At 38.0% G+C, this 19,516-nt stretch overlaps 1 protein-coding gene across 2 annotated transcripts; it reads left to right on the forward strand.

The window, feature by feature from the left end:
* Positions 1-4,663: 4,663 nt before the first annotated feature.
* LOC121417163 lies at positions 4,664-17,558 on the forward strand. Of its 2 annotated transcripts, none has more exons than XM_041610754.1 (5): positions 4,664-5,016; positions 7,920-8,157; positions 14,193-14,333; positions 14,809-16,002; positions 16,730-17,558. In XM_041610754.1, exons 2-5 carry the CDS (start codon positions 7,959-7,961, stop codon positions 16,885-16,887), a joined length of 1,692 nt encoding a protein of 563 aa, XP_041466688.1. In that variant the 5' UTR covers positions 4,664-5,016; positions 7,920-7,958; the 3' UTR covers positions 16,888-17,558. The 2 variants fall into 2 exon arrangements, with proteins under 2 accessions (XP_041466688.1, XP_041466687.1); XM_041610753.1 differs by lacking the exon at positions 4,664-5,016 and adding an exon at positions 5,619-5,819.
* Positions 17,559-19,516: the final 1,958 nt, after the last annotated feature.

Raw genomic sequence — 19,516 nt, forward strand, 5'->3', positions numbered from 1 at the left:
TGGTGACGTTGCAGTTTATGTATTTGACTCTCTACATACATAGTATATGGTCTTGAACATAGATTCGAATCAAAGTTAAAGATTAAACTCGTTAAAATAGTCCACCAATACATTGATTGGCACATACCTTCCATCTCCAAATTCTGATATTTCGTATCAAAGAAACATGTAAGTCTATTATAGGGCATACATGGGGCAATCTCTCAAGGAAAAGAAGTCTACGTCCGAGACTTTCAATTGGTAAATGTTTTATAGTCCTAGTTCTTGTTTTATTGACAATCTATGTGACAGTAATTATTTGAAATAAGTTATCAAATCTGCCAATATAAAATAAATAAACAAACATTACCAATCTCATTGACATTATTCTGACCAATATTCCTCATAGCGTTTGCATGCGTTTTGTCTTGACAGAGGGTCTTTAGTGACCACAACCTGGCATATATGGTGAGGAAGTTAAACCTAAATCATGCAAATAGAGGGCTAAAGTTCTTACCTTTCAATCGTTTTAAGGCCACCGCACACATTACGACGTTCGCTATCCGATTTTGGGACAAATCGTATTTTGCTCATTTTCTGAAAAAGTGAATGGAACATATCATTTTATTTTAGGTTAAAATTTTTAGAAAGAATACTAATATAACCATTTTGAAATATTACAAGCCTTTATTTCAGAGTAAAGGCCAAATTAGTTTCAGATCGTAGGCAATTGTACGACTGCTATGACGTCATTACGACTAGGTATTCGCTTTTATTCTAAGAAGGATGATAGTACGGTACTACAGTCACAGATTTGAACACAGGTATTCGTACGATGATTTGGGACATTGCACAGTAACTCAGTAAGATATTCCAAGTCTCAATATTAGCATCAAATTCTACCACATTTTATTCTGAAATCGGGTCGCCGACCAATCGTAAGGTGTGTGGTAGCCTTTATTTGATATTGGAATATCTTTACAATAGATGCAAAGCTTGCCGTTAGGAAGAAATCCTGAAGGTTATGACCTGAATAATGATTGGAATTGCTAAAAACATGATTTCATGAAAAAGTTGTAATTCTAATACAGCAGTCGTTAATATTAATGTCATAGGGGTGTAAACAAAAACACCATAATAACCTCACCAACATCTTGAAGGAATGGAACGTACGTGCTTCGGTTCATACCTGAAACGCCGAAATCAACGAACATGATTGTGTATAAAAGTGAAACAAACTGGTAAAGTTTGTAGTGGAGTTCTCCAAGGGTCTCTCCTGGGGCCCCTGTTATTCTCGATCATGGTGAACGATATTGCCGAGGTTGTAAATAGGCGAGAAATCGTGTTGTACGCAGTTGATGCACCTCTTACATACCCAGGATAAGGAATCTGTCATTAATGAAGATCTACACAACGTGAATAAATAGTTAATGCGCAATTGTCTTCACTGCAAAATGAAAGGAGATTTACAGTGTTTACACTCGGCTCGTATGTTGAATCCTCAAGCAGGGTCGAACGCTGCGAAGATCGAGGGCAACTGTGATCGCGTTTATACTGAAACAATAAGGCGAGTTCGACTCTGCCCACGGATAAAAAACGGAAGTATGTAGAATAGACGTATACCGATAAGCCGTGTTTGACTTTGAGCCAGGGCATGAGGGTTCGACTTAGCTTTCTGTTTACACACCAAAAAAGGCGAGTCTGACTCGGCTCGCTGGTTGAAACCTGCGATTTTGGCGGATGAAAAAAAAAGCCTTGTTCGACATGGCTCGCAGGTCACACTGAACGCGTTTACACAGCATAAAATTGCTGCGTTGAGCACGGCTTGCGTGTCGAATCCCCGAGACGAGTAACTCTGTAAACATGGCGTTTGTTAAGAAAAAAAAATGAAAGAAACCAAGTTTGAATCGAAAATGAATGGAATTTTATTAACAGAAAAAAAGCTAAGTAGTGAATTTTAGTAAAACAGTCTGAAATTGATGGACTAATAATAGTTCGTTATGTGATAAAGACAAGAAATAGAATTTCCTTTTTCTCTCTCTCAAACAATACCATATCACGAGGGTAACACACGCAACTAGAGCTCGGCTGTTGTGAAAGAAAACAAATCACAGAGGTCGTGGGTTCGAGTCCCGCCCGTTTTGCCTGTTGTTGTTGGTTTTTTTTTTGGGGGGGTCACAGCAGCCGAGCTCTACTTCACAAAGCAGTTGTGTGTGCTACCATCGTGATGTTGTCGGAGTCAATTAATATTCTATTTCTAAACTAAAATGTAGTTTGGTTAGATGAAGTGAAAAAAAAAACATATAAAAGCTTATCGCTTCCGAAATGAAGAATACCAGGAATATGTGTCAAATTTCTACATTTTAGCAGACATACCGAACTTCCGTGGGCTATATAACTGATTATGGTGTACAACCGTGCGTGGTATAACATACCCACCAGCACCCCCGCTTTTAATCCCATGGTCATGATCAACTAGCTCGTAATGTTCACAAAACAAACCCTCGGATAAGTACAATTATTATGAAATTACTTCAATGCATTGCCGGACCTGGTGAGTGTTTCATAAAGCTGTTCTTAAGTTAAGAGCGACTTTAAGACCAGCTGATGATCCTTTCATGACAGTGGTAAATGGTGTATTCATTGGCGATGGTTCGGCACGTAAGAAAGGCTCACCAGTCGTTCTTAAATTCGCTCTTAACTTACGAAGAGTTTTATGAAACGCCCCCTGGGAATACCGGAAAGACATGCTATTATTAGTTTTCTTCCTTTTTTTCATGATCGAGAAACTTTTGGATCAAAAGAAACAACAAGCCGAAAAGGAATGCTTTAAAAAGAGGAGTGGGAATTATGCAGTTTCATTTTGCTTCTGATAAATCATGTCAACTGAATGACGAAAATATCTGCCGTTTGATTTCATTTTTATACGTGCGTATACAACGCCACCAAATTCGTAAATAGAAATTTTAGGCCGATTTTAATAAATGTATGATAAAAACGGTTGAGGTGAATGAAACCATTAAAACATGACTTGGCTCCTGTAAAAGCATGAAAATCAAATAAAAACTTATTCTTTAAAATCGACAATTTTTTTTAAACAATCTTGTTGCACATCGAGGGCCCTCGGAATGTTTTTGAATAGGGGGTGCTTAGAAAAAAAATGACAAGCAAAAAAAAGGACGGATTTTCACTACAAAAGGTGATTTTATTCAAATTTCCATATGTTTTTTTTTGGGGGGGGCATACCTTTCTTGAGAGTGTTTTATCGGCATTTTCGTCCAACAAGTTGTAAAATCTGACAACATTCGTTGATTATGATTGGCTGAGAGGCAGTATTACCATAGTAACCGTCGGATAAAACGTCTGCCAAGTCCTTTCATGAATCGCTCCCATGATTTGGCTTATACTAAGCAGTCGGATCGCTTAAAACGAAACTCGAATTTCAATTTCATTTTATTTTCCCAGCGTGCTTGTCCCATTGAAGACACTGTTAGAAAAAAAATCGCATCGAAGTAAAAAAAAAATCGCCAAATTCCAAAACCCGAGTGATTTCGCACGTGCACGCGACCCGACTGATTAGTATTAGCCCGTGATTTTCATGGGGTGCTGCCTTTGGTGTTTAACATACTAAGCATCCAAGCAAAAAAAGCTTGGGAGTTCTTCAGCACCCTCGCTTCCCAGGGCCGTGTATCCACTCGCAAAAAAAAAACAATTGATGTGATTGGGTATTGTTTTGAATTTGAAAAGAAATAGCAAGATAGTGATATCATATTAGAATGCCCCCAAACCGAGCCCTTATAATCGTTAATGCTGTGTGAGATTCTGCAAACAGTGTTATTTACAGAGAATGTATTTGTGTACGCCTGTTTAGAATAGGCCTGTATTTAGAATAGGCCTATATTGCCGGTCACATCACTATTGGTTGAAAAGAAACCAGTGCAAGCAGGTTCATTTGAATGGCGTTTATATTATTACCAAGATAGTATTTTATTATAATCATTTTTTACAGCAGCTGGATCTCGCTCTATTGTACCGGGTATATAGTATACCATAGAATAGGCAACTACATAACCGACCCTTTGGAAATTCTATATTCTATACATCATTATCGCCCATTCTGCTCGAAAATCATTATTAGACCTGGGGCCCGTTGCAGAAAGAGTTGCAATCAAACGCAACTCTAAAAATCACGCGCAACTTGATTTTCAACCAATCAACAGCGCGCATTTTGGACTTGCGATTGATTTTTTGACTTGCGTTTAAACGTAACTCTTTCTGCAACGGACCCCAGTTGATGCATGGACCTTTTAGGCCAATGGTTGATATATAGGCTAAATATTTTATATATATATATACTTATACATCTTTCCAAAGAAATAAAAACAAAGACACCTTCAACTCAAAACTAAAAATCCTTCATTGACATATGATTTTGACGATGGCAATGACCAAGTTTTAAAGCAACCCTGAAAAGTCTCGTTCAGAATAAAGTACTTCCAGATTTCACGCCTCACGAGACGATCACACCCATGAACTGAATGACAGACCGATTACCCACCGACGCGGAAACAACCCGTCGCTACAGGAAGTAGGATAGAATGAACATTTCGCACTTTGAACCAATCACGTCCGCTTATTATCGAAAAGTGCAACGTGCGCGCGGATCCCAAATACATTTACTCATAAGTGGGGTCAATAGTAAGTTATATCGCCCAATGAAAGACGTGTAACATGGGGCAGCAGCTTGTTTGAAAAAAATACACACCGGTGGATGTTTCTTTTCTTCTACTTCAGTTATCATGATTATTGTTATACTACTGAAGATTTTCATGGTGTAACCATACTTACTCTGATAGATTTGTGAATTCAGCCTCCGTGTACCACCGAAAACTTTGTTGATTTGGATTATCTTACTGAAATCAAGTAAACGAGATATGACCTTGGCTATTACTTTGCTTAGGCGACTATTTCTATGACCGATTTGTGCGCGACAGGACAACACTATCAAAGGAGGGATAGCAGTATTGTGTGCTTAAGGTATGATTATTATTATTTATTTTTTGGAGAGGGGTGCGTTAGGATGACAATGTTTGAGTCAGGAGGTTTTTTTTGAGCCTGATAGATGGAGTGTGAATGATTGAACATTTGTCAGGATTTTTTTTTCAATACGTGGTATATATCGTTATATTCACCATGCAAGCTTGTCACGCATTATATTCTGTCACCTTTTGAAAATTGTTGCAAGAAAGTAAGCATTAGAGCTGCGCATTCTCCATTGTTTTGTCCGGGTTGAAAAGGAAAAATGGCATTTTGCCGATAACGTTTAGATTTCTCTTCACCTTAAGGGGCATATTCATCAAACTTACATGCCCGAAATATACTGTGAGGAGTATAATGATTATCTGAATTTGCTTGTTGTATTCGGGAATTACAACGGAGATTAAAATTTATTTATCCGTGAACGTGTATTCTATATAGTATTAATGTGAATGTGATATTTAGCGTTGGATTACCATATCATTTTGCTGGTACCCGTCATAGATAATATTAATCAACACGTCAAAGAAATTGACCATCGTTCAGTTGAATTCGATACTAGTAAACAGGTGCAACGCCCCGGGTCCCGTTGCGTAAAACCTACCAGGCATTATAGCACGCTTGGATCGAGCATACTCAAATTTGAATAACAGCGTCAACAACGAGTGGCATGCAAAATATCACTTCATTTACGAATTCGAAAAAAACAAAGACATCAAAAGCGTTTGTAACAACGACCAGATATATATTGCTTTCAAGCTGCTTTTGATTGATTCAGAATTCATATGTGACCGTTTTATATGGTAAGTTTCAAACTGCCATTTGTTTGGTATAAGAACGAAAACTCTTATTTTTTACGCTGTCCAATGTTATATGAAGCACATTTTTATTTATTCAAGGCTGCATTTTTTTCTGACAAAAAACGCACGCGTACTCAGGAGAGGAGTCATATTTTTCTATTTTGTTTTGATATATGTATTTATGCTTACATTTATGTTTCTTAGTTCATGCTTAGTTATTCATTGCCTATTTATTTATTCATGGTTAGGGGCTCAGGCTGCACGTTCCCTACTCTAACCTTCCCAACAATACCCTATCTTTACCCCTCCCCCCACCCCCGTTTGAAGTTTATTTCACTTTTCTCATGGGGGCGGGGAAGTTAAAAAAAAATATTGAAGCAAACAATTTAAAGCGACAAGTTTCATGAAATCATAATAGCACACATGACAATAAACGTTGATCCCACCTAATGTAGCCTATTGTTCATTTAGCGGAAAGAGAAATAACATTGAACCCAACATTGCGGGAGGGATGTTCTGCTAATACAAATAGCCCGTATAGGCTACCTATAAAATTTTTGTGATGAGGATCACTTGTAAAAAAGAAGTTTTCAACATTGCCTACTGGAGCAGAACTTGACAAGAGGAAAAAGTGCTTTCAAGTAAAAAAAAATAATAATATTTTGTGTCTTTTCATATTTTTTTCCAAGGGGAAGGGGGACCCTGAACGCCCCCCTAGTTACGGCCCTGTACTCTGGGTGTAACTGAGTGTTTATAATGAAAGTGACATTGCATGTAGGGCATTAAGTTGACAGTAAGGGTTCATTTGTACTCTTAACCGTATCATGACTAAACATTGTCACTATCACATGGAAGAGAGACTAAATCAAAGAATAGATTTAACACAAAACAGCCAGACCGGGTAGTTTTTCACAAAGTTAAAAACCAGGGTTACATCGGCGGAACCGAATCACTATATCCGAATGCACGTATTCGGGAACATTCGTTGAGGGATTCAGCTCGTTTTGAAATGTTCCAAAACTAGCCGAATAAGCCCTCCAAGATCCCTATGAGGCCAAGACAAATTTAATTTCGGCCACATTCGGATGGAATTCGGTTGGATTCTGGGAGGCATTCTACCGTACGTCAAGTCGAATAAATCGAATGATGCAAAGGAAATTCCAACTTCTGCCGACCACAGGAAATTAACTTGAAAGGAAACGGATTTCATCTATACGCCGGTTACGATATTCCCCGGGCGATAATCGTCTGCTGTGCAAAACCATTCACTCGGGTTAAGCATAGCTCTGTGGGTTCAGGTTCTGAATATGCATATATACGTGCTAGTCTTTGTGCGAAGACCCACATGTTGATCAAAGTTTCAATCAGGGGTCTGTGCCCGCAGACTAGTTGTGATATTAGATGACTTACTATTTTTTTACTTACTTACACAATCTATTCTGAACTCTGCATTTTTATCCTGACAATGAAATAATTTTGCTGAAACAATTCCCACCCGTTAGAACGATTGTCTTATTGAACCTCTTTTACCTATTGAGAGATAAAGAAAGTGTAACGATGTTTTGAAATATAGATTATAGATAAGTATAGAAGAATGGTCCTCTATCCACAAGAATAATTTCAATTGTACAATTCCATCCCTTTGATAGGACGTTACGGCGGCCGCGGTTTTCAAAGTGGGGGGGGGGGGGGAGAGGGCTGAGCCAAATATGGGGGCTGACCATAAAAAATGACAATCGTATGGTCATTTTTACGTTTTTGTACATGGTTTTGGAAAAAAGTGGGGGGCTGAAGCCCCATCCCCACCCCCCCCCCCCCCCCCGCTTCCACGGCCCTGAAGACGTTATAAGTTGGCTAAGAAACGTCACTGAGATATGCGAAGCGCAGAGAAGTATTGTTGGAAAGTGAATGCAGACTGGTTGATCAGTTTGTTCTATTATAGTATTAGCGCTCTCGGGAACCGTCCCGTCTGATATCACAATTAAAGCTCTCTGGTATAAAGCCAGACTTTGGTAAGAACGACACTTACCTGAAATTCGTCACCATGCAGTCGACGTGACTATTTTAATGACGGCCCCTATTATTTCATTACTCCTTTTTCAGATTGCTCACCGGCGAGTCGTGACTAGTTGTGACGTCACAATGGAGGTTCGTCATCGGTTAACACGTGGTACCAAGCGATGGTTCATCCTGACCGGAGTATTCTTCGTATCGTTCCTGGAGACCGGTACCGTGCGGTCGTTCGGGGTGATATTAAACGATATGACGTCAGACTTCGGGACCTCCACAGCCTACATTGGTACTATCATAGGCATGGCCCATGGGGCTACTTATTGGTTATGTAAGCAATGTTCCATTTTCACATTTCTTTTTTTTTCATTCACTTCAGCCTATCCCAAGAATTGTATTATAATTGAAAGTGACATTCACATGATAATGTTCTGGTGGGTGTTTCATAAAGCTGTTCGTAAGTTACGAGTGACTTTACGGACGATTGGTGATCCTATCTTGTGGTAAAATAAGTGCACCATATTTTACTGGCGCTAATTAACCCTTGCCAGAGGACTACCAGTCAAGTCCCTCGTAACTTTCGAACAACTTTATCATGAAACACCATGGTCCCGTGAAACAGAGGTTATCAATTAATCGTACGCCTAATTTCTACGATTGATTGTACATTGTAGTCAATGGAATCAATCGTAGAAAGATTTCTAAGATCATTGCTAAGCTTTGTGTTACGGGACCCAGGTATATGCATGGGTACGGGAAACGGGATATACGACGTAAAGTTACGTTGAATGTCACTCTACGATGTTTTCGCGTCCGAATGTTCTGCAATTCCCGGATGTGGCTTTTCACGACAATACAATTTTCAAAGAACGTTTAAATGGGCCATTAAACCGGAATGAGAGAACAAAAAGGCAATTAAAGTTCATCAATTACCAAATTAAAGGGATGGTCTGGGCCGAAAATATTGATATCTTGATACATAGAGTAGAATTTATTGACCGAAATGCCGAAAAAAGTCATCAGAATCGGATAGCAAATAATAAAGTTAATGAAGATTAAATTTTAGCAATATTTTGTGAAGACAGTCGTCATGAATAATAGGTGGGCTGATGATGTCACATCCCCACTTTCCGTTTTCTTATGTTACTTACATAAAATCATTTTTTTTTCATTATTTCATACTTGTGTGAATAATATGTCTCTCTTATAATGAAATTGTTTCTAGTTATTGGAGGAAAATATTTTGATAAGCCTAAATTTATATAATAAAGTACAAAAGAACAAGTGGGATGTGACATAATCAGCCCATCTAATGAATATTCATGATGACTGTTTCAAAAAAAATATTGCCAAACTTTAAAATTCAATAACTTTGTTATTTGTTATCTGATTTTGATGAAATTTTTGGTAATTTGCTTAGTGAATTCTACTCTATTTTTTAAGCTATAAATACTTTCAGCCCGGACCATCCCTTTAAGTTCCTTGAAATTGAGAGGGAAATTGAAAAAAAATACAAGACAATATGTCGCTGGTTGTTTGTCAAGTACTTGGCACTTATGATGCTCTCTAGACAATCGGGAGTTAAATGAATCACAGACGGAGAACATTTTAGCTTTTTTTTAAAGAATATATAGCTAAATATTAATAACTCTATAATAACGGAAATGTTTCAAGCTGATCACATTTATAAATATACAGTGCGTCCCAGAATAAACGAAACCGAGATTTAGCGATCATTTTTATAACATAATCATAAATAGAATAGACAAATGACCTACCAGTTTAAAGCTGAGAATCTCCTCTTTCATCTGATATTACTTAGATTATTTCTCATTCACGCATGAGTGAGCAAAAACAATTTGAAAAAAGGATACAAAAAACTCATTTGGCGGGGGGTATCTGGGTTTCAAAAAGAAAACCACATTTCTGAAAAATTCAATATCTGCTCTTTAATTTGGTGCCTAAATTACAGAAAATGGTCAAGAAATAAAAAAGTTCTGGTCATTTGAAACAAGGCTTGTATTTCCATAATTTCATGAGATAAACGTGTTTTCACCGGTTTCCCACAGAAGCTTTCGCATGGTGAATAAAAGATTTAATGCATGGCTGATCGTCAACAAAACAAGAGTGTCGAGTGAGTTTGAAAGCCAGCCTGGAGAACCTCTTCATTTTATGAAATTATTGAAATTCAAGCCTTATTTCAAATGACCAGAACTTTGTTATTTCTTGACCATTTTCTGTAATTTAGGTATTAAATTAAAGAGGAGATTTTGAACTTTTCAAAAATGTGGTTTTCTTTTTGAAACCCAGATACCCCCCGCCAAATGAGTTTTTGGTATCCTTTTTTCAAATTGTTTTTGCTCACTCATGCGTGAATGAGAAATAATCTAAGTAATATCAGATGAAAGAGGAGATTCTAAGCTTTAAATTGGTAGGTCATTTGTCTATTTTATTTATGATTAAGTAATGATAAATGATCGCTAAATCTCGGTTTCGTTTTTTCTGGGACGCACTGTATATTGTTGGTCACCTCGTCCTTTTGGATTTCATCTTGTGTGAATAATAACAAAGTAAAAGAAATCCAATCATTAAATTTAAGGATAAACTGTTGATAATTTTCAAAGGAAGCTGAACTTGGACCGTACGTGGTTGAAGACAAAAGGGGTGTGACTAGTATGTAAAAACACAAATCAACAAATAAAAAGGGTTTATTTTTATGTTAAAGTAAAAATGTAATTATGCTGTTATATCTTCCGTTTTCTGTTTATTTGACCCTCCAAATTTTGGTTCATGTTTTAATTTTAAATAAAGTCATCAAGTTCTCGCAAGTTTTATTTTCTCGGAAGGACTGAAAGTTAACGGAAATAAAGTGTTGATAAGTCAACTCTATTCTGGAACCAATTAAACCAAGTGCTGGTTCAAATCATTATTTTATTGGCTTAGGCAGTTAGGTTAAAGCAAAGAGAAAAAAAAACAATACCGGTTGCATTTCTTTGTTGTTCCGTTTCGTTTTATGTTAATGAAATAAAAATTCTGATAAAAGGTCACACCGTCGTTGAAATTGTCACGTCTTTCACCATTATGACTGATCATCAATCAATCCTGGATTGCGTGACTTTGTATTATTTGCCATTAGATATTTGTTTTATAGAAAACAGATGGTAAATTGTTGAATCAAGTTCACCGAAAATGAACGGAAATCAATGTCTCTGTACTGCCTACCATGTGGCGACCTTAAATCAATAATTCACACATGCTGGAATGAAAACTCTATCAATGACTTTAAAAAAGGAATAGAAGAAATGTGGACTCACAACGGAACATCTTTGAATTTGGGCGGCGGAAGCCAAACAAATTCGGGGGGTCCACCTGAAATTTGGGGATGGACACAGTTAAAAATTATCAACAGAAATTTTTTTTGGGGGGGTTCGCCCCCACCTCAAATTTAGGGCGGGACAGGACCCCCCCCCCCCGCTTCCGCCGCCTATGCCCCCCCCCAAAAAAAAAAATAAATAAAATAAATAAATAAATAAAAAATAAAAATAAGTAAAATAAAACAAATAAAAAAAAATAATGATAATAATAATCTATAAATAAAGCTGGGGTCGGGAACAATGAAAATTTTTGAACCAAATTTCCCCTTGAATTATTCTTTCTCATCCATTGTCCTATAAACATCAGTATTATCGGCCAAAATGAAACATCTTATTTTCCGCTGTTCAAGAGACGTCATTCAATCTATTTTTTTTGTTATGCTACTCAAATATAGCTACGATCCTTTTGTTGCCATGGTTTCTGCGTGGTTAAAGTTGCAGGTGACGTCAGAATTTCCCAAATTCAAAACCACAAATGATTTCCGATTTTGACTGAATTTCATTCATCATTGATTATGCTTGTTTTGATTGAGTATCGGGTGTGTCAGAATTAGTCACCAGTATTGATTATTTAAACAGCAAGGACCGATGATTGTTATTTGTCCGACATCGGATTCCGGAACCTTATATACTCCGGATGCGGATAGTGCTCTCTATCAATGGAGGAAGTCACTCCAGTCGAAAGGTTGATTGAGTTAAAGAGGGAAAATCAAACAATGCTGAACATTTCATCAAAAGCGGATGTGAATAAGAAAGTTATGACATTTTGACGATTTGCTTAATTTCATCTCCGTGATTATAAATATATGCAGATTCCGGCCGGTATTTTTTTTAAGATGTTTTATTGTATTCTCTATTATCACATTCTATAGGCAATTAATTTTTGTACAAAATATTTGAAACATAGTTATAAATTATACAATAAATCCATTACCAATATAATTATACATCAAACTTCAAAAATACTAGAAATTGATACTAATGCGTTTCAGCAATTATAAAATGAAATATTAACAAAATATATGACATGATAAGAGAGAGAAAAAAAGATTTAAACTTTTGTTCCACCTCCCCCTCCGTCCCCAGGTTAGGAGCATTATCCCCTTTATGCCTATACTCTACATGGAAGGGAATCCAATTCTCCGTATTGTTTCTTTTCTGTGTTTTTATTTTGTTTTGTGGCTTTGTCTCTCGTTGTATTTGTACCTTTGCCTCACTCTCCCTATTTATTCTTTTAATTAAGATTTTCCCATTTCCTTAAATGAAGAGACATCTTACCTCTGCCTAGCGCCAGCCTTCTTTCTTGCCATTCTTCTTCTTTAAATTTCCTTTGAATTTCATCCACGGTTATAAGTGCACCCTTTTCCCTCCCTTTGAAGATTAATGAAGGAATCGATGACGTCGCCCACTCTTAATATTTTCTATTTTATTATATGAAATGTGAAACATTTTAATTTACTACGCGTTACAAAGTGAAACAGAGTTTGATTCCTCTCTTAACGTGGACGTCGAATAGCCACTGTTGGAACCCACTGTGATTTGATTAAAAGGTTCCCTTTTCTGTAAATCCTGGGATGAAATATTGTGTGATTCATTCATTAAAAATACAAAAGAAATAGTGACTTTATCAAGTATGTGAAAAATAAGAAAAACTTTGAAATTTCATAACTCTTTATTATTTTTAAACCTGATTTGAATGAAATTCTTTGGGTAGACTTGTCTTTTAAATAAGCACGATTAGATTATGATATGAGGAGTGATTTTTAAAACCCTTGACTTATTAACCATAGGCCTATATATTGTCTCACTTGCTGCTACGCTAGTTCTTTGATTCAACTCGTTGCCCGAAATTAAAATCCAATTATCTCATGGATAAAAGAATCATGAAAGTTGTCAGCAGTGAAAAGGTGTCTTCCTCCGACCCTTACCATATCAAGGACAAGTCCATCCCAACAAAAACTTGATTTGAATAAAAAGAGAAAAAATCATCAAGCATAACACTGAAAATTTCATCAAAATCGGATGTAAAAATGAGAATGTTATGACGTTTCAAAGTTTCGCTTCATTTCACGAAACAGTTATCTCGGTCGGTATGTAAATGAGGAACTGATGACATCACTCACTATTTCTTTTGTATTTTATTATATGAAATATGAAATATTTTTATTTTCTTGTCATTGTCATGTAAAATGAAGTTTCATTCCTCCCTGAACAAGTGGAATTCCATTATTTTAACATTTTGTGCTTCAGGTAAAGAGGTCCTAATCGTCAAATTCGTTAAAATTGAAATATTGTATAATTCAATCAATAAAAACAAAAGAATTGTGAGTGAGTGACATCATCGACTCTCTCATTTGGATGTAACTGGCTCGTTCATTTAACTATTTTGTTGAAAATAAGCGAAACTTTGAAATGTCACTTTCTTATTTTACCTCCGGTTTTGATGAAATTTTCAGCATTGTGCTTGTCTGATTTTTCTCTATTGATTAAAATCAACATTTTTCTGAGGTGGACTTGACCTTTAATCAAAACCCAGGATTTTTGTTTCACAGAAAATGTCAGCACTGACAATTTAGTCTGCATATGGTCAGTGCAGACAACTTTCATGAAACGTCCCCAGGTATGATTTTTCTTCTGATCTAAGACATTATGGTCTGTATTCTGAAGTCTGGCTTAACGTAATGGTCTCTCTGCTAAAATTATGGGAAGCCAAAAGTGTTAAAGGTTTTATTAAGTTGCATGGTTCTTATGTTAAATGTGCTCTTTCCCGATTCATCTATTTATACTTTATGAATGATTTCAGAGCCAAATAGCTGAAATATGATATCTGTACTGTTAGCGATTCATGTAAAATTTGGCTATCCATACTTAAACCAGGGAAGAGTTATACAACACTTCCCTGCTTAAGCCACAACCTGAGTTTAAGTTAAACCCGACTTCAGAATATGGGCCAATGTCTCAAGTCAATTTTCCTCTATTTATTTTTCTCCAGCGGTATTGAACACCCCTCTTCTAAGGCGCTTCTCTGTCCGTCAGGTAGTCATGGCTGGAGGTCTGATTGGATCACTAGGACTCATCTTATCAGCCTTTGCAATGACAGGATCTCTCTTCGCTGCAGCTCTATTTATGTTTGGTAAATCAATTCTTCATTCTTATTTCGCGATTATATCTTGTAAGTATACTTCAGGGGCAATGGAGCGGGTGGAGGGATCGGCATCCTTCCCTATCTCCATTTATTTTATCAATAAACTTGTACAAAAACTTAAAAATGCTCATCTGATCTTTTTTTTTGGGGGGGGGATGCATGGTCAGCCCCTTCCCTTTCAATACTGTTCTGCAGCCCCATAGCTGTACTTACCTTCCTGTCCTCAGTATCAAATTTTTATATGACCATTTTTAATGAACATTTTCATTCTTGGATAGTCTTATCTTCATTAAAAGATAACACATTTCAGGAATATTTCATCAAAATTTGTCAATTGTCGTCCGACAAGATGTCAGATATGAACTTTCCTTGTTTAAGCATCAATGTTTGCAAGAACGGGTCTTTATATTTGATTTGTATTGCTTCTCATGTCCTTTTCCCCCTCTTCTTCTCTTTGCATCAGGAATCGGCTTTAGCACGGTGGTTTTACCAGCAAACTCCAGCCCTGTTGACTATTTCCCTGATCTGTTTGAAATCGCCTCAAGCATCAACCTTACAGGTGGAGGTATCGGTCTTATGATTCTACCCCTTCTCTTTGAGGTCTTTGTCACCAGCTATGGTTGGAGGGGTGCCTTGATGCTCCTAGGAGCCATTAATCTTAATACACTCGTGAGCGGCGCCCTCTTAGAGCCAGTCCCAAAGGCAGAGGAGTCAGCAACAGGAGAATTGCCTCTGGATGACACCATGGAGGTGGCGGAGAGGGAGAGGAAAAGGGAGCACAGTGGACATTGTTCATCACAAGGAGCATGTGGGAGTGCAGAAGAAGAAAATGGTACAACTGATCTGTATGTTGATTCAGAAGGTGAGACAGATGATCTGATACATCATGAACATACTGGCAACGGTCATCTGAGACACTCTGAAAATACCAACACCAATTGCAAATCAGATGGCAAAGTTCTTATACGTCGCATCAGTGATTCCGAAGATGCTGCCCCCAATGGCTATACAAGCTTTGGCTCCGAAGTGGAAATCTCGGACAGCAAACATCATCACGAACTGGTAGCATCGTACAATACAACCTCAAACAGTGTCTCTGTCAAAGAGGCAATTGCCTGTGAGGACTGTCCAAAAGACAACCCAAATCGGACGTGTTTTGGACGATGGTGCCACAGCATTGCCGAGTTATTTGACCTCTACCTCTTCAAGGATTACCCGGTCTTCTTTGGCATCTGCCTCGCAACAATCCTCTTTGGAGTCTCCTACGATGGCTGGGTTCTCTTTGTTATTCCTAACGCAGAAGCGAAGGGCTTCGACTCACAGATGTCCGTCTATGTCGCGACAGCTGGCGGTGTCGGAAATATATTCGGACGCTTCTGCATTGGCTTCTTCACAGCCAAGAAGTTCATTCCAAACGAGGTCTCCTACCTCATCATGAACCTATTATCTTCAGTTGCGTTTTTCATCAATTACGGTGCCACTACTTTCTGGTTTCTGTCTCTGCTGTCTTTCCTAAATGGGTTTTCTCTAGGAGCCAAGACATCGCTGCAGTTCATCATTGTCAATGGTTCTGTTGCCACTGAGAGGTACAAGGCAGCTGTCTCAATGCTTCTTGTCTCTCTTGGTATTGGGTTTCCAATTAGTGGCGCCCTTTTAGGTGAGCTATTAAACAATCAGAATTTTATATTTTTATCAAAATGTGCACTTTTCGGGTTGGGGGTTAAGCTGTTACTATGGCTCTGGGCCAATGGGGACTATTTTAATGACCCTTGAATATTTATAAATTTTATTTGTATTAACTTGGAAGCTTGAATTTAATCAATTGGATCATTTATACCATGTTTATCTACCATTAACAGGGAAACGCACATTATTTTTGCGAGATTAATCTGTTGCCCTGGCGACTGGGGAAAACAGCATTTATACACTATTAAATTACAAGAATATTTGTGTTAATCACCTCTCAAAATTGGGGGAATATCACAAAAAATTCATATTCTACAGAAAAACTTGTAACCTTCAATATTATGGCGAGGAGCTGTGTACTATTGGTATTCTGTTTCCTCAATGCTATCAAGTTCAACCACTCTAGAATTGAGACCTTGAAATATTGTTGGATTTATTATTTCACTTTCCAGCAAGCTTCTATACATACTGTATCTCTCTCACACAAGCAAGTGCATTAATTAATCTCATATTTCATTTCTGAATACTTGAAAATATGGTAGCAATGAAATAATACCAACATTAACAATTTAAAAAGTAGATCATTCAGGCATTAAAATAATGTAATGCCCCATATGAGATATCCAACAAATTTAGCTGAAAGAGGCCAATCATCGATTGGCAGTGACACTCTCCTTCTTTCTTTTTTATGTACACAGGTGGTATCTATGATAGGACCAAGTCATATAACATCTCCTTCTGTGTTATAGGGTTTATTGATGTCATCTGCGGGATTATCATAACAGCACCTCTGATAGCAGCAGTAATAAGGAGAAGAAAGAGCAGAGATTCGTCACCAAGGGAAGTATCTGTTTAACCCTCAAAGACATTGCCCCGGGAATCCTTGTATATATTGCCCCAGGAATCCTTGAAGACATTGCCCCAGGAATTCTTGAAGAGGTTGCCCCAGGAATCCTTGAAGACATTGCCCCAGGAATCCTTGAAGACATTGCCCCAGGAATTCTTGAAGACATTGCCTCAGGAATTCTTGAAGACATTTTCCATGAATCAGGAGTATTGATTTTTAAAGTGTCTCATATGCAGGGATCTCTTTACCTACATGTATCCTTGCCAGCATTGTCCAAAAGGCAGAAAGAGCAGAGTCTTAACCAATGAAAGTACCTGTAAAGCCCTTAGATATAAGTGATGCCCCAATAATTCTTGAGGAAATTTTTCCATGAATCAGGGATGTTGGTGTGAAAAGCAGGACCCTCTTTACCTATACTAACCAGTATTATCCAAAAGACAGGAAGTGAGGTCTTACCATAGGGAGTGCTGGTGTAACACTTGCCCAGATGCCCGGAAGGCAGTCATCTCTCTGAAAGACTTTATTCCCACAGGTCCAGGGAATATACAATGTCCATTTATAGGTATCAGCTATAGGGATTTTCTTCACCAGACCTGTAATAGCAAGTGTCTATAGGCCACCGCACACCTTACGACCCGACCGGTCGGCGACTGGCTTGCGACTGGGTGAGGGGAGATGTGACGTCACAGCTCTTGTCAGCTTGAGGGTCGCAAACCGGTCAGAGACAAGTCGCAAGGAAAATCTGAAGGATTTGACATGTCGAATCCTTATGACTGGATCGCAAGCTCAGTCCAACCCCCAGCCAATCAGACAGAGTTGCATAACGCGTATTATGATAAACAACGCGCATACGCAGTAGTAAGCACAATTTCTCAATTGCTGTGCCAAAAATAAAAAAGCGCATGCGTGAGTCGCAGATCGGATCGCAAGGTGTGCGGTGTCGAGGCTTATGACTGCCTTGCAATTCATCTCCCCTACACTCAGTCGCAAGCCAGTAGGGTCGTAAGGTGTGCGGTGGCCTTATGAGAACTCTTGGGCAGCGTTTCATGAAAGGATTTTATCCAACAAGTCTTGTTTTATCCGCCAATTACTATAGTAACAGTACCTGCCAATGAATCAGGGAAAGTTGTCAGATCTGACAACTTGTCGGACAAAAGTGTTGATGAAACGCTCCCCTGGAGGACACCATGGAAGACATCACTGCAAGTATTCTGGAAGACTGCATTCCTTGCCGAGTGGATTAGAGGAGACGTCATGGTTGCCAAGTCTAAGGATTGCAGCACGTCGGGCAATGTCTCCCATAGACTATAATATCTATAACACAGTCCATGGACCCGTTTCATAAAACTTTCTATGTTAAAAAATTTGAAACAGTGGAAAGCTCCTGAAATCCTTCAATCTCATTGGCTGATGATAAATTTGTTATAAAAATTGTGCATTTGTTATAATAACAAACCTATATGAAACGGGAACCCAGAGCTAGCTTTGGCACAGATAACCTTAGACCATTCAGATGTCTGCATGGTCATTTCCCACCCCATGTATTTTGGAAAGTATAACTACCAGACTATCGTGGCTTTGTATGATACTGATATGACTTGAAGAATATTTGTTCAATTGCCCTCTCTTTGTACTTTCAGTGCTGTATGTGATCACACTATGTGATCACATAGTGATCTGCAACGGGCCCCAGGGGCCTGTTGCAGAAAGAGATGCAATCAAACGCAACTGTAAAAAAAATCATGCGCAACTTGATTTTCAACCAATCAACAGCGCGCATTTTGGACTTGCGATTGATTTTTGACTTGCGTTTAAACGCAACTCTTTCTGCAACGGACCCCAGGAAATTGCATTTTACACTGAATATAAAGTTCCAAAAAGAAAAATCATTTTATTTAAAGTTTGGCATATTGTGGGGAAAACTGAAATCATATTTGTAATTTGCGGCAAGCCCTATATGGTCGGAGCAAAGTCCAAATCAGCTTCAAGTCGCAGCCGATGATGACATCATTACGATTTGGAATTGAATTTGTTTTTAATCATTCAGGGAGGCTCTAAACGGACTGAACTTCGATTTCAGTAGTCGTACCACTATTCTGCACTCTGATCCGTAATATTTTATTAGTTGAAATATCCATTTCAAATGTTATCACAATTTTAAATTCGGTTGACAACGAATCGCAGTGTGAGACGGGCTTTATGTAATGTTAGAGTGGAAACTTCTCTCTGATATGTATTACATAATCATTTTCTGGTGTTCTCTCTCTTCAGGCCCCATTTCATTATGAGTTGCTACAATAGCAAATCTTGCTGGAATCTCAACTACCATGGCAACAGTGAAAATTCTAATTCCTCTGTGTCTCCCAATGAAAGACGATATTCCAGTAAGAGTTGACTTCATAGCAACTTTGTGTGAAATGGGGAGTGTTTCATCGACACTGGTTGTCCGACAACTTTCCCTGGTTTTGATTGGCTGAAAAAAAAATCACAAATGTCCGCTACCATGGTGACTGAAACATGAAGCAATCCCTGGGGATATTATTATTCAGGAGTAACACAATCTTTTCAAGTTCATTTCAAGGCCAATCTAATTAAGATCAAACACATGTACACTAATCTGTACCAGTATAACTTATTT

This window comes from Lytechinus variegatus, chromosome 6, assembly GCF_018143015.1.
Source record: "Lytechinus variegatus isolate NC3 chromosome 6, Lvar_3.0, whole genome shotgun sequence".
Classification (NCBI taxonomy): Eukaryota; Metazoa; Echinodermata; class Echinoidea; order Temnopleuroida; family Toxopneustidae; genus Lytechinus; species Lytechinus variegatus.

Excerpts from the sequence above, each read along its gene's own strand:
- LOC121417163 (XM_041610753.1), top strand. Across the intron at positions 8,158-14,192 it reads TGGGGCTACTTATTGGTTAT|CGGTATTGAACACCCCTCTT; the intron begins GTAAGCAATGTT and ends ATTTTTCTCCAG. Across the intron at positions 14,334-14,808 it reads TGCAGCTCTATTTATGTTTG|GAATCGGCTTTAGCACGGTG; the intron begins GTAAATCAATTC and ends TCTTTGCATCAG.